The sequence below is a fragment of the Anopheles stephensi genome, chromosome 2, assembly GCF_013141755.1.
Source record: "Anopheles stephensi strain Indian chromosome 2, UCI_ANSTEP_V1.0, whole genome shotgun sequence".
Lineage (NCBI taxonomy): Eukaryota > Metazoa > Arthropoda > Insecta > Diptera > Culicidae > Anopheles > Anopheles stephensi.
The window spans coordinates 78719955-78734582 of NC_050202.1; the positions used below are offsets into that span (position 1 = coordinate 78719955).

Below are 14628 nucleotides of genomic sequence, written 5' to 3' on the forward strand. Positions count from 1 at the left end.
CAGGACGCCACAATTGCAGTTCAGTGGATGTCGACATTGCCGAGCTGTCAAAGTCGACATTGGTTGAATTTGAAAGTATGGAGAGTTTTATGTACAGTGCGATAACGCGCGGAAAATGGAATAGAAAATGGAAAAGGAATAAATTTACAAATGTTTCAATTCCTATTTGTAGCGCATAACGTTTCAAATATAGAAAAGAGCATAAAAAGAAAAGTTTAAGCTCTTAGAAGAACCAACACCACGAATATTTAACTTGCGTATCAAAATTCTACTCACCCGACGGCAGTAAACGAACACACACACGCATTTGTGATTTTTTCTTCAACATTTGTGTATTTTGGGGATTTTGTTTTTCCTCCTCTTGCGCTGCCCTTTCATTTTAACTAACACAAACCATTTTCATGTGTTCTTTCATGTTCCTTGGGGTAAAAATATGCTTGTTGATTTCGATTTTCAAATTCCACTATATCCACACTCGCAATAGAGTGTGTGTGCTTTGTTTGTGGGTTCAAATTCTAACTTTTGTTCTGTTATTGTTATACCATTTCTTTTCTTCTTCTTCTTCTTCTGTGTGTTATTTCTCGTGCGTTGTATATCAAATGTTTACATTTCACTGTCGCCCTAGAGGCTGCTTAACACGTGTGTGTATGTTTTTTTTTCTATCGTTTTTGTTTACCATTAAATTTGTGTGATCGTTTTTTGTTTTCATCCATTTTCCATAATATAATGTGGTTTCTCCCTCCTCGGCATTCTAGGTGTATACAGTTTTTGTTTGCTCGTGAATGAAGAGGAAAACTTTAGAAATTCGTTCGTTATATTTGCACATCATCGACCCCCCACACACACCCCCTTGCATACATTCCTTTCCACCGCTACCCCACCCAAAGGACGCAAAGACGCTACACTATCAATGTGATTTACCCCAATGGTTTGCTAGCTGGCTTCTTCTACGCGGGATCAATCAGAACCAGTGGAAAGGGAAAGCAGTGGATGCTAATGAGGTGCGGCGGCGTGCTGTGTTTGGGGCGCGATGCGCGATTTTATCCCCTCTCGAGCAGGCACAAACGACTTTGTCGTTTGTCGCAAAGCCCCCAAATTTACTACCATGACACGCTTCATCGATGATGATCATATACAACATGACAATTTATTTCACAATGCAGCTGTCCGTCGCTTACCTAATGCACAACTACTTGAAGGATATAGCTCACTCTTTAACTAGATTAATTTGTTTTGTTGCGGTTTGCTCGCCTCTACTACCATCCTGTAATTGTTGATGTGTCAATAATCTCTACCTTCCTTTTTTTACGTTTGTGGATTTTTTCTTCCGTTTCTTCTTCCAAAAACTGTTTACTTTATTCTATCCCACAATAAAAAAACAAACAGGTTAAAATAAACCGTACACACGCACACAGGCGCGCGCGCGCGGTTGAGTTTATCATTTAATTTCACTTTTGTTGATCTCTTAACTCACTAATAAAAAGAACAAATGCCGCAGCACATCGTTATCAATTAACTGAAGGGGGGGGGGGAGGCTGGGGGGGGGAGGCTGGGGGGGGGGAGGCTGGGGGGGGACACTGTTTGCTACGTTCTACTGTTATGGCCCACAGAACAGTGTGTGTCTAATAATAATGTCCGTTTTGTAGCAAATGATTCACCGGAGAGCAATTCAAAGATTATATCTTTTACCCTTCCCTTTTGCTTAAAAACACAGTCCTGCACACGGTTGGCCCATTGCTTTTGTGCACCAGGTTCGTGCCAAGATTATTTAGTCACAGAAGTACCGGCACATTACGCGCAAGCGGACAATGCCACAATTACTAATCTAAATTCTACTGTATTAACCAGCTGCGATGATTCTTCTTCCTCTTTCAAAACGAATGGGAATGATTTGCCAACGAAAAACAGAAGCCGTTTTATAAGGAAGAAATATGATGTTAGAGAGAAGGGGAGAGAGAAAGAGAGAGAGGGAGGGGCACATAATTAAGTTGAGATGTGTGTGTGTAAGCGCCACATCGCCAGAGGCTGCTCTGATTCATGTAAAAACTGCATCGAACTAAGGTTCAAAATTTAAAAGAGCCTTCTTCTAACAAACATCACCCGTAAACAATTAGTTGCACCAACAAAATCAAGTCTAAACGCCAGGTTACATGATGCGAGATGCCAAAATGATTTCGCTAAAAAAAGGGGGGGAATTTTCCGTCCGTCCGAACCGATTTTTTCCGTCAAAATCATCTCGGTTCATCTAGCCGCGTTGTTTAGAGCACTTCATGCTATCTCTCACTCTCTCTTCAACCGAAAACTACCATGGCAACGCATGGAAAGTGACAGAGAGAGAGCTAGAGAGAAGCGAAATCTTTCCGAGATTTCAGCTCGAGGAGGCGAAATCTTTTTAACGGATAGATTTCGCATAACCCCCCCTTTTGAGCGAAATCTTTTTGGCATCTCGCATCATGTGTAGCCAGGCTTTAATAATTATCTTTCCCCCTTTCCCTTTCTCACACACTCTCTCTCTCTCTCTCTCTCTCTCTCTCGATTTTTTGTTGCTTCGTTTCACATTCAGTTACGCAGCGTTGGCCACTCTTTTTCCATATTATCACACAAACAGATTTTTTGTTTTTCCTCTTTTCACCGCTACTAGTTGCAGTAAAACCCTACGATCCTTATTAAATTGGTTGTACTTTGCTTGTTACCGTGTGTTACATCGATCGTGAAATAGAGGGAGAAGAAAACAAACGTAACACGTGCTATATATATATATGTATATGTATTGATTTGTTTGCAACATAATTGAGGTGACTTTTTGTTTGTTTGTGGGGAAATTGGACACTACGAAACATTTAGTATTCGTGCTAAGTCACTTCATTTATATATATGTATACTATATACAGACACACACTACGCACCTGGGGGCCGCTGCTACTAGTACAAGTGCAGTACAGTACAGCAGCGGCCGGGTGGCACTGTGACAAAAACGCAGCAATATCATATCGCTTACCCCTGTGTGGTGGTGGTGGTGGTTGTTTGTAGATTGCTTCTAAACTGAAGATAATATCGAGAGAATACAACTTTTAAAGAAACGTTTGTTCTCCGTTCTGTACGCCACACCTTACGAAACTAAAATCACCGCATTTGCTCCCGCATTTTGACGCCCCCCTCCTCTCCCCCCCCCCCCCTTGTTTCCGTCGCAGAGTGTCACGTTCCAACGTTTCACACCATTGCACTACTCTTAATTTGTATGTTCTACGCATCACTTCGCTTTGTCTATGGGTCATAGAGACAGTTGGCCGGGCCTACGTGAAATCATCATTACGCTTGTTTTGCTTTTGTCATGTGTTGGATGATATGCGCAAACATGCCCAATAACAGGGTACCACCCACGGGGGAAAGCCTTTTCTACTAGAGTTTTATTATGTTTTGTTTGTTTGTTTGCCTTCAGTGTTTCCTCCGGCTGGGATGTCGCGTTTCTGCTTAACGATTTCCCGCACCCGCAAACTGTATTCCATCTATCCAACCAACAACTATTAACTGTGGAACGCTCCCGGCATGACGACAATGGGTTCGCTGCAAACAACACTTAAATTGCACAATCCTCCTCGTCTGCTACGGCTACGACGTGTCACTACGAAGCATCTACTATATTCCTAGCCCTGTTCCTTTTTCACGTTAATCTAATGCTTGGAACAAAAGATTCAAGATTGGAGGAAACAAAGCGTAAAAATGGGTAGAAAATGAAGGACATTGTACGTTCATTGGCATTTTGGGATATAAGCCGGAGGGGGGGTTATATGGTTGGTTTTCTTTGCTGTTTGGCTATTGTATTGCCCTACTATTGTAGCTGGTTGGTGCCGTGCTCCCGCCAGACAGTTCCGGAGTTCGTATCGAGTTTGTGGTCGCATCTACAACCCCCGCTCTACACGTTACGCATCGTCGCTCAACGGAAGAACCTCTAGGCAGAATTACTAACGATAATTCGTATGTTGAATATTGAAGAGAACGAAACAAGTCGAGCGCTCTGTTTGTACATTGCACTGCATCGGGCGTTTGTGGTTTAGGTTTTGTCTTTCTTCTTGTCATCCTTATCGTAACACGCGAGGAAACCAGCTCGTTTTAGCCCTGCTCGGTTGTGGCTTACCTTTTGCTTGTTTTTTTTACCTACTATCTTCTCCCGACCAAACCCCTCTCATTCGGATGCTCCGTGTGTCCGGTTCAGTTGGTGCTATGTTCCGGCTGTTGTTGCTGCTGCTGTGGTTGGTGCAGATGATGAAGCTGCTGCTGGCTGTGCTGATGATGTATTGAATGTTGCTGGTTGCTGTCGGACTGACCTGAAAAAAAAAAACACGAGAGCAAACACGTGCACGCTTTAGTTTCACTTTCCACACCCTACGCCGCGTTCAGTGCGGCTCGGTCGCTCTACTGACCATTGTTCACTTCTGTCGGAGTAATAGGACCAGCTGACTGCGGCGTAAAACCGGGCTGCTGGGCCATCGATTTTTGACGCACCTCGCGAATCTTCAGCTGCAGGCTCTGCTTGTTAGGAAATATGTCGCTGTGCGCCAGCTAGGGTGGTTTGGAAATGCATGGTAGGATTAGCATACCGTTCTCGCACCGGGCGCCCATTCCCTTTACGCCCCCCCCCTCCCCCCTCCCTTACCTGAAAGCTATTTGTAGCGTGCGTCGAGGGAAACATCCCGTGTTCGTTGAACAGCTGCACCACCAGGTTGCGTCGCTGCTCGAGTATCTTCCGATGGCCCTTCTCTTCCGCCGAGTTGACCGATCGCTGCGATGGCGTTTTGGGCGTCCGAGGCGAACGGTCGTCAGCACCCGCGCCACCACCCACCACCGTCCCGCTTCCACCAACAGACGCCCCTCCTCCCGAGCGTCCCATTTCAGCCGACAGTTCTGCGGAACAGAAAACGGTTATAAATGCTTTCTCCTGCCTGTGGCACGCCTGTCCTTCACATGCCGCAGCATGCCTTATTACCCTTGTACTGTTCCATGTTGAAATCGGGCCCGAAAAACCGATTCCCGATCACGTACGAGCTGGACGGGGTGGCCGTGCTGGAAAGCGGCGGAACGCTACCATCCGAATGCAGATTGCTGTGCTGCTCATCATCCGGCACTAGAATGGAACCGAATCAGCAAACTTTTTAGAATACTCTTACGAGAAAAAACAGCAGCTAAACAGCAGCACACTTACGCGTTTTGTGAGTCGTGGTTTGCTTTTTGCGATAGTTTTGCGTAAACACACGGGGCGAGGACGCCATGATGGCACTGGGCGAGTGACAATCTTCCGGCTTAAACTGGGGTAGTGTTTTAAACTTTTTCTCAAAGTCAACCTGTCTCAGCACGCTGGTGAAAGGGAGGGGGAGAGAGAGAGAGAAAAAGGCGAAATGAGAGTCATTTATCCGATTGCTGGCACACCGATTTGCCACAACCCCGTGCACTTACTTGTCCATATCATCCGGCTTCGCCTTGCGGAAGAACGCTTTCTTGGCGGCGGACGGCGAAATCTGGCTGTGGTATTCCTCCATCGAAGCGGACGTCGGTGTGGGCAAAGCGGACGGCATCGACGCGTGTTGCTGCTGATGGTGCGGATGGTGATTGGTCTGCCCGTTCGACGACGATTGCCGCCCGGCCGCATCGTCTGCCCCGCCGTCATCGTCCATCGGTGTTGTCTGCTGTTGAGCGATACTGTTGCCACTCAGTGGGGGTGGCGGCTGCGGCTGCGGCTGCTGCTGGTCCGACTGCATCATGCCACTGTTACTGTTGCTGTTGCTGTTACAACCGCCGCTGCTCATCTGGCGCCGCTGCAGTGGGGCACGACCCAACTGCGCCGGTGTCGGCGCCAGGATGAACTTCTTGCTCTCCGGCGGAGGACCTCCGCCTGCTCCATCGGCACCGGCGTCCCCCCCACCACCACCATCGCCGTCAGCATAATCTTCCTCCATGTCTTCCTCACGCGAGGGGTCCGTTTCCGTTGCACTGTTAGCGGAGCTGCCCGGTGTAGCGGCGGCAACCATAACGACATCGCTTTGGTGACTGCTGTTGGCGTTGCTACTGCCGTACGAGGAACCGCTGTTGGTGGTGGTGCTGCTGGAAACGGGTGTTACAGGCAGGAAATGTTTCGCACCTGGCGATTCGGGAGGTTCTTGCTTGATCGTTGCATACTGATGCTGCTGGTTGTGGTGCGCCTGGGACGGTTGCATTTGCGCCGTGGGGTAGCCCTGTGTCGTGGAGATGAGAAGATTCGGTATCTTGCCTTGGATCAAATATTGTATGGGAAAGGAGGTGGTAGTGGTGGTGGTGGTGGTCGTCATGGTACCGGCGGCAGCATTACCCCCATCCCCCTTAGCCGCCACCATTGCTGCCGACGGTTTGATTAGCATACTCGACGAACAGGATGATATGGTTGTGGTGGAACATGATGAAGAAGAAGAGGAGCAAGTGGATGATGAAGAAGATGGCGGCGGTACTGTTGCCGGAAGGATGTTTGTTAGTTGCCGTTGGGCTGCCGTCGCCGGCTGGATCGTTCCATTGCTGCTGGCGGCGGCCTGCTGCCGCAAAGCACCAGCGATTGTTGATGAGCAAGATGCGGGAGACGGTGTTAGTGCAAATGCGACGGTGGCGGTAGAGGAAGGGGAGCAGGAGGAGGAGGACGGCGGGGCGGAAGGGATGGCGGTAAAGATTGTGTTGGCCTGGGCCGGTTTCACCGTCGCGGTGGAAAGATTTGCGAACGAAATCTTTGAACGATCGGTCAGCGTGAATTGCTGATTATCGGGAAGGACTAGGGCAAACTGGAATTGAGAGAAGTGTACAGGTAAGTAAGTTGGAAGAACCGTTAGTCAAAGGAACGCATGGACCAGACAAGAAGAAACGAGTGAGGCAAAGGAAGCGGTAACAGCAAATCGTTCAAAAGCGGCACATACTATACGTTGCACTCACTACTCGAACATCTACTGCAGCAAGATGCATTTCGCAAGGATCAGGCCAAGCCAATTGTCTCTAGGTACGAACGAGATTAAGTGAACTATTGCAAACAAAAAGCAAAAAGAAAACTTTTACGAGACTAAAGGTGCTTTTTAAGGGTAGCAGCTAAGCTAGGCTCTAGCGTACATACACTCCACTACAAACTACGCAAGTAACGGAATTGATCTACACATTCGCCTGGCAGGGAGTCTCTCTGTCGAGCGTTGCAAAACTACACTGGGCTCCACTAGCGGTCGGGCCAATTGGGGGCTTTTCTTCCTAAGGCTAGTATCTACAGCATTCCAGGAAAATGGGATGAAAACAGGGCGGTGGGGTCGGTGGTTCAGCTACAAATAAAAGGGGACAATTCAGAAAAGCGTCGTTCCAGCAGCAAAGACTGTCGCCTGCCAGAACGACTGTTGCTTGTCGTGTTTGTTTTCGGTTGTTTGCGGTGAAAAGGGCGAGGGCCGGTTTGGGGATGGTTGTGGTGCACGCGAGGCGGAACGGCAAGGAGTAGGATGGGGGTGTAGATGAGCAAAATGAGGTGAAAGCGAATTGCATAGTTTGGAGCAATAAAAGCTAATTCAATCTACTGGAAACATTCGCTAACGAGAGAAATGTTAAAAAAGGCAGCAGCTGCATGGTGGTGTGCAGCTCACTACTACAAACCTGAGGACACAGCATCAATTTCTGCCGGCCCGGTAGTCGTTGCGTTGCGTGGGGCGCCAGGATGGTGGTCGTGGTGTTGTTGCTGAGCCCGGCACTGGCGCTTACGGCACTGGCCGGTAACACCGTCGTCAGGTCGGTCGCGCCACTACTGTTGGCGGAGAACGCACCGGTACCGGGCGGCTGCAGCGGGTGCAGTGCGGCAACCGAGGACAGTGTCAACGAGGACGGTAGCGAAGCAACGGATGACGGCGTGGAGGATGACGGCACCGGTAGAACTGTTGAAGTTGTTGGATTAATCATTATAATCGTCTGTTTCGTGTTGTTGCTGTGGTGGTGGTTGTTGATAATGCTTGAATTGTTTGTGGGAGCAGTGGTGGTGGTGGTGGTGTTCGTGGTTGTAATGGTCGTGAAGGACAGATTGGTTAGTGGGTGATGATCGGTCGAGAGGGAGGAAGTGGTGGCAGTGGTCGTGATGCCCGGTCTACTAATACTGTACGTCAACCGCTTCGCGCCAGTGTTAGTGCTGCTGGATGAGGAAGCGTTAGTAGCAGATGCGGCCATAACGGCGCTGGTAGTGAAGGTGTTATGGTCAGACACAGCGATACAGCTGGGGATGCTATTAGTACACACATTCGCATTGCCTACACTAGCACATTTGGTTGGGGAGATGGTTGAGGAGGAGGTGGGTGAGGTGAATGACGCAACGCTTGCACCGGTTTGCAGTAGCAGCAGCTTATGATCGTCATCCTTGCTGGCCACCGTTGACAGTGTTTCCTTGCTGCTCGCTTCCTTCTGTGTCGCTGGTGCGGTCGTGCATGCACCGTGCAGCAACAATTCGTTTAACGATGCTTGCGAAAGGACAATTATGCTGCCGGTTGGTAGCGACGTGGTGCTGGTGCTACTATTCGCATTCGAAGCCGATCCCAACAGCATCCCGTTCGGCGTTCCAATCGTTCCAGAGGCACTGGCAAATGGTAGCGTGAACGGCGATCCAACCGTTGGGGCGGTGGTTGCATTCGGTTGCTTCAGCTGCACAGGACGTTCAATTAGAATTGTTTCGTACACTATCGAAGGTGCTGTCGGTTGTTCCGAACCAGGGGGCACATCGTCACCCTTAGTGCGTAACTGTTGGTGGTTTGCAGACACGAACGGCATGCTGCTGCTCACTTTAGCAAATATTGGAAGAGACTGTTGCTGAGAAGGGCGCAGGAGGGTGGTACTGCCCGTCCCACCACCACCAGGTGCGTTGATGATGAATGCAGCCGCTGCAGTACCGCTGCCTTGAGCAGCTCCAGCGATTCTCGTTGTTCCGTTGCAGGATGTCGTTGCAGGTGGTGGTGGTTTGGCAGCCACCGCCGTCAGCTGTTTCGTTGCAATACTGTTTGCCACATTCACCACATTCAACGTTCTGTTCGCTGTGTGAGCGATGAGCGGTGGTGCGGTGATGGTGTCAGATGAAGCAGAAATCTTATCGCTATGTACAACATCAAACGGACAGGATGGCTTGGCGGTGGTGGAATTTGTAGTAGAGTTAGTGATAGTGGTGGTGGTGGTGGTAGTAAGCGATGCCGTACTACAGGTACTAGCATCGATGATAGCAACACCGGAAGTAGTAGAACGAGCGGTATTGTCTATGCAATGTGTCGTGGATGATGAAAGCTGATGGTTAGAATGATGGGCAACATCGAGATGAGAAGTCGGATGATGATTGGCTTCGGTGTTATTTGTACCGCTCGTGTTGTGATGATGATGATTAGGTTCGTTCGCACGGTTAGCAGTGTTAGTGGTGATGGTAGAAGTAGAAGTAGAAGTAGCAGTGTGCACAACATCCATGATTAGTTTACCTTGTTTCATGCTCATCACTATTGCGTTAGTACTAGGCTTAAGGTTTGCATTGCTACTGGTGGCCGAATGGCCACCGTTAACGTTCGAAATCGTGTAACAGATGGTGGGATTAAGCTCTAACAGCGATTTACATTTGGTGCTGCTGTTGCTCAGCCCGCTCCCACCGCTTTCCGACGAGCAGCTGCTGCTCGGTGGGGTAACGGTCAGCGTTGAGTGGGCTGCCGCCGTCATGGATTCCGTGCCGCTACTGCTTACGGCCAGCAGCAGTTTGTGCTGCTGCTGGTCATTGCCGTGATAAAGCGCTGTCGGTTGCTGCTGCAGCTGATATTGCTCCTTTATTGCGGCGGTGGAAAAGTTAAATATGGTATCGACATTGCTCCGAGCGTTACTGGTGGTGGTGGTGAGATTTTCTGCCGGTTCCATCTTGACCGTAGACACTGTTGGCGTTGAGGAGGCTGGCGAAAGCAGATACGATGATGGGTGGTCCTGTTTTCCCAGTGTTTTGGGGCTCTGGGGCATCGTTTTAAATGCTCCGCCTGAAATGGTTAATCACACGAACAGCGTTACCACTTGAGAAAGCAAAGCGGGTAGTGTGTCTTCACTTACCCGTTGGCTGGAATGGTGAAACACCGACTGGATTTTTCGGACTGCTGTACGCGTACCCGATCGGGTGATGGTGGTGGTGGTGGTGTGGATGGGAGTGATGATGCTGATAGATGCTACCACCGCCCTGTCCACTAGCAGCAGCAGCAGCAGCACTACTGCCAGAAGAAGTAATGTTGCTACCACCATTACTGTCCCCTCCCGAGCTGGCGGTAATATGTCCGCCTGTGCCGGAACTGATAGTCCCCCCACTATCACTACCCATCTGCTGTTGACGTATCGCGCCCGCTTTAATCGGTTTCGGTTTGCACGTCAGCAATGATCCGGCAGATGCTTCCAGCGAGGAAGCGTTAGATCCACCGGGTGTGGTTGGTGGGCCGCCGCCTGTATTTGCTGCTCCGTTGCTTGCCGTCGTCGTCAGGGTTTTGATCGAGTAGTCCGTCGCTACGTCCCCATTGCTACCGTGATGGTAATCGTTTGAAACCGTCGATTGTGAAACCTGAAAAGGGGGCATTATCAAACATTTAGAGGGGAAGAGCGCTAATGAATGCCACTCAAAACGCAAAAGACCGCGAGATTTCCCCCATCGCGCGGGCACTAGGCGCAAACAAAAAATCTTAAAACAGGGAAAGAAAGAGCACAGCGAAAACGATGGGCGAACCCGTACCTTTGTGGAAGAGCTAGCAGCGTTAGATGGGGCAGTAGTTACTTTGTGCCTGATTTCCTCATGGTCTTGCTTGCCCTGAGCGTTGCCGCCAGAGCTTTCCTCCACGTCTGAATCGCTTACCTTTTCGGCACATTTCAGATCGAGCTCTGACACGTCGTTCGGCTGCGCAGTTGAGGAGGATGGCAGCACCGTTGCTGGGTGCGCGTCCTCGCTCGCCATCTGCTGCTGGTCCTCGTCCGTCACGCCCGCATCGCCTTCATCCATCTTCTCGTCCGTGATGGAAATGTCCATCTGATCATCGCTTTTGTCTCGATCTTCCTTATCGGCATAGCGTTGGGCTGGAGGCGAGGATATGCTCGCTGCGGTATCGACGACCATCGCTTCCGGATTGCTGTGGCTTCCCGTATTGCTTGAAGCTGCTGAACCGTGGTTGGCCGTTGTCGTCGGTGGCAGCATCATCATCATGCTGGACGATGACGACGACGGTGTCACTGGTTCAGCCGTTTCGTCGATTGTGTTGTACGGCGCCACGGTCAGCGGAATTATGTCGCCGCTTCCACCCGACCCGGCACAACTCACCGACGACGCGACTTCCGATGGCGTTTTTGGACTCTTCTCGTCGAACGAATCGTTTCCGTCGAAGGAATCGATCCGACCACGGCCACTGGCACCGCCTGCCGATACCAGCACACCGCCACTGGCCGGTACCCCGCCGGCGCCCTCCTTCGCGGATGATGAAGATTTGCGACGATCCTTCGAGCACCATTTCCATTCGGGGTGGGCCTTGAAGTGCGCTTCCTTCACCTCACTCGCCAGCTCGTGGTATTTGGTTTTCTCTTCCGGCTTCAGCGCGTACCACCATTCGCCGAGAATTTTGCTCACCGTTCGATTGTCCTGGTTCGGGTGCTTCTGGTGCACGAGCGCCCGGTGCCGTTTGGAGAAGATCATGAACGCGTTCATGGGGCGCCGAATTTTAGCATCCTTCTTGTTGCTTAACGGACTCTGCGGTTCTTTCGGTGTGCCGTTACCACTTCCACCACCGCTACCACCGCCACCGTTCGATACTGCGGCCGCCTGCAGTGCAGCACTGCACGATTGCGTTCGCCGCTTTGCGATCGACTCGGCGCTTTCGCTCGAACATGCCTTACTGCTAGGCACCGTCACGGGCGCTTCAATGTCCATTCCGCGCAGGAGCTGATGGTTTCCTCCGCTGCCGCCACCACTAGCGTCACCACCTCCTGCCGCCGCCGCCGCCGCCGCATACCGACTGCTTGTTTGGTTGTTCGTGTTGGGTACTGTTTTCACGGGCTCTGCTTCAAAGACATCATCGTCTCCCTGGTCGTCATCGTCGATGGAAACCATATCCTCCGCTGCTGCTGCTGCTTGGGACGGCGGCGGTGGTGGTGAAGAGTACATCTTGGATGGTGCAATGATCATCGAAGAGGTAGCGGACGACGAAGACGACTTTGCTGTCGTTGTGGAGGGGCTTCCAATCGACGGCGGTTGTGAGGCAACAACCGACGCCGCCACGGATGATGGTGGGCCGGCAGCAGGGACTGCTGCTGCTACTGTTGCGGGTGGTCCATAGGTCTGCGAGTGCGCCACGTGCGCGTAGTGGTGGTGTTGATGATGTGGATGGTGGTTGCTCTTGGCGATCGCTGACGGACTATGTATGATCGGAAGCAATGCATGCCATTGATAGGTGGAACCCGTGCTAATGCCGTTTTTTGGCACCGTTAAGGACTGCTGCTGTTGGGTGGTCAATACCACGGTATGTTGTTGCTGCTGCTGCTGTTGCTGCTGCTGCTGCTGCTGTATGATTGAGTGATGATGGTGAGCTTGAACAGGCGACTGCGAAACAATCTGAACCTGACCGGAAGTTGGTTGCGATCGACTTGTCGTTACCAATGCGTGAGGTTGCTCTTGCTGTTCATGCTGCTGCTGCTGCTGCTGTTGTTGCTGCTGCTGTTGCTGTTGTTGCAAGGGAAGTGGTTGATGCTGTTGTTGATGCTGAACAACCCCATTTGAAGCTAAAGATTCCACGTGCGCTTGCTGCTGAGCAGCCGAAGACGATTGTGTCACTGTGGAACTGTTGCCTCCCACATGTAACGGATACGTGGCGTAGATGGCCGACGGATGTGTCGAATGCTGGGAATACAGGGGTGACATCCGAATGACGCTAGTCGCATGACCGGTCGGTGGAGGAGCAGTAGCATTGCTCGTTGGCGGTTGTATTGGTCGCAATGACTCCGGACGAATCAACGGATGGTGATGGCTTCCGGTAGTGGTACCGCTACCCCCAATCCCGATACCACCGCCAATGGTGTGCGATGGATTCGGGCTCGGAGTGTTCGTTTTGTACTTGCTGGTGCCACTACCGACACTGCCATGCAGTTCGCTGGACGGCGCCGGGCTGCCGATCGGCAGAAAGAGGTTCTGTCGATTGCCGATCATTACCGGCGATTGCGTTGCTAGCGGAGACGATCCGTGCCCCGTCGGAGAGGAGAAGGAATTGCTAGGTGTCGCCGAACGAGAACTGCTGAGCGATACTGTGGGGAAAAGCCGGAAGGTACGAGAGGAACGATTAGAATATGAACTTTAAATGTTGTTACGATTATTGAATCTGTATTGCTGTATCCACACATTGGATTAATTTGTGTTGTTAGTGAAACTGACACACAAAACAGCTTCCTAGCGTCAACTACGGTTTACTATTCATTTACTAAGATGTGCTAGTGAAATATATATCTCCACACTACTAATTTGACACTTCTCTGATGAATAAATTGTAGCTCACTCATACACTTCCACGCATGAAAAAAGTGATTTTATAAGATGGAGGAGGAGATCGATTGATTGCTCGCACGAAGCGTTTAGCTACGGAAAAAAATAAAACCTCGTTCCTTTTGCTTCCTTTACAGTAACTAACAATTACATGTGTCTCGTACGTATAACCACAAACAAAAACTCCTAAGTAGAACAATTCAGTTCACTTACGAAGGCACTTGATGTAGAGCTCGGCTCCACTTTGCAGATCGTACATGTTCATGTTCATAAAGTTCATAATGTTTGCACTAAACTTTTATTAAAAAGCGTTATCAACGCACGCTTCACGAATGGCTAACAATAATAATAACAAATGCTTTCACTGTAATTTCACTGACACGCACGGTGGAGCTTGTGCTTGGGCGTTGGTACACCGGTCGACTGAATTGAAAGAAGCGACCTCGTGCAAGCGAGTCCTACATACAGAGTCCTTCTCCAAACAGATTTTCTCATAGATAGCTATCTACTACTACCGACGTACTGCGGCACATTTACACACCAACGACTCATTATTGTCCGTTTCGAACCCATACGCGATTAATTCAACGATCGTTGTTCAGCGAACGAAGAACGCACACGTGTGTGTTAGTGTGTGTTCTGATGTCTCCGATCGTTGATGAACGGATAGGATTTGGTGTGGTTCTTATGCTTATGTGTGTTTGTATGCGAAATGCGAAATTCGCTGATAAAGTACCGTTACCACCGATCGGTTCTTGCGACCGACGCCGAATCGAACTACACACACACACACACGATCCACTACATCGAATTAAATTTTGTGGGTTTATATGTGTACAAAAAGTCGTCGAATTTTCTTTAAATAATATTATTTTAATTTTGTTCGACGTTTTGAAACATTTGGAAATGCTTTTGTCAGGGGCGGCACACATTAAAAGAGTGTCATACATTTCAGGGGTTTTCAACGTACGACAATAAGGATTTTTATAAAAACAAATAAAATTTTGGATTGCGTATGTCGCACTTTGCACAACTCGTGTGTGACTAATTTTTACTTTACAGAAAATAAGACAGTGAAAATTTGTGACTTA

The 14628-nt window shown here is 49.7% G+C and overlaps 1 protein-coding gene across 9 annotated transcripts in view; it reads right to left on the minus strand.

The window, feature by feature from the left end:
* Positions 1-2752: 2752 nt before the first annotated feature.
* LOC118508524 (putative transcription factor capicua) overlaps positions 2753-14628 on the minus strand; it is a 38029-nt gene continuing 26153 nt past the window's right edge. For 7 of the 9 annotated variants that reach the window (XM_036048387.1, XM_036048384.1, XM_036048383.1 and 4 more), the window contains 10 exons: positions 10754-13302; positions 10090-10585; positions 9483-10019; positions 7639-7913; positions 5452-6227; positions 5201-5352; positions 4985-5122; positions 4655-4902; positions 4422-4560; positions 2753-4325 (listed from right to left, as the gene is read on the minus strand). In XM_036048387.1, coding sequence (XP_035904280.1) covers positions 4210-4325; positions 4422-4560; positions 4655-4902; positions 4985-5122; positions 5201-5352; positions 5452-6227; positions 7639-7913; positions 9483-10019; positions 10090-10585; positions 10754-13302 — 5426 coding nt within the window. In that variant the 3' untranslated portion in view covers positions 2753-4209. The remainder of the gene's footprint in view (positions 4326-4421; positions 4561-4654; positions 4903-4984; positions 5123-5200; positions 5353-5451; positions 6228-7638; positions 7914-9482; positions 10020-10089; positions 10586-10753; positions 13303-14628) is intronic. The other 2 variants (XM_036048392.1, XM_036048391.1) reach the window with 2 other exon arrangements.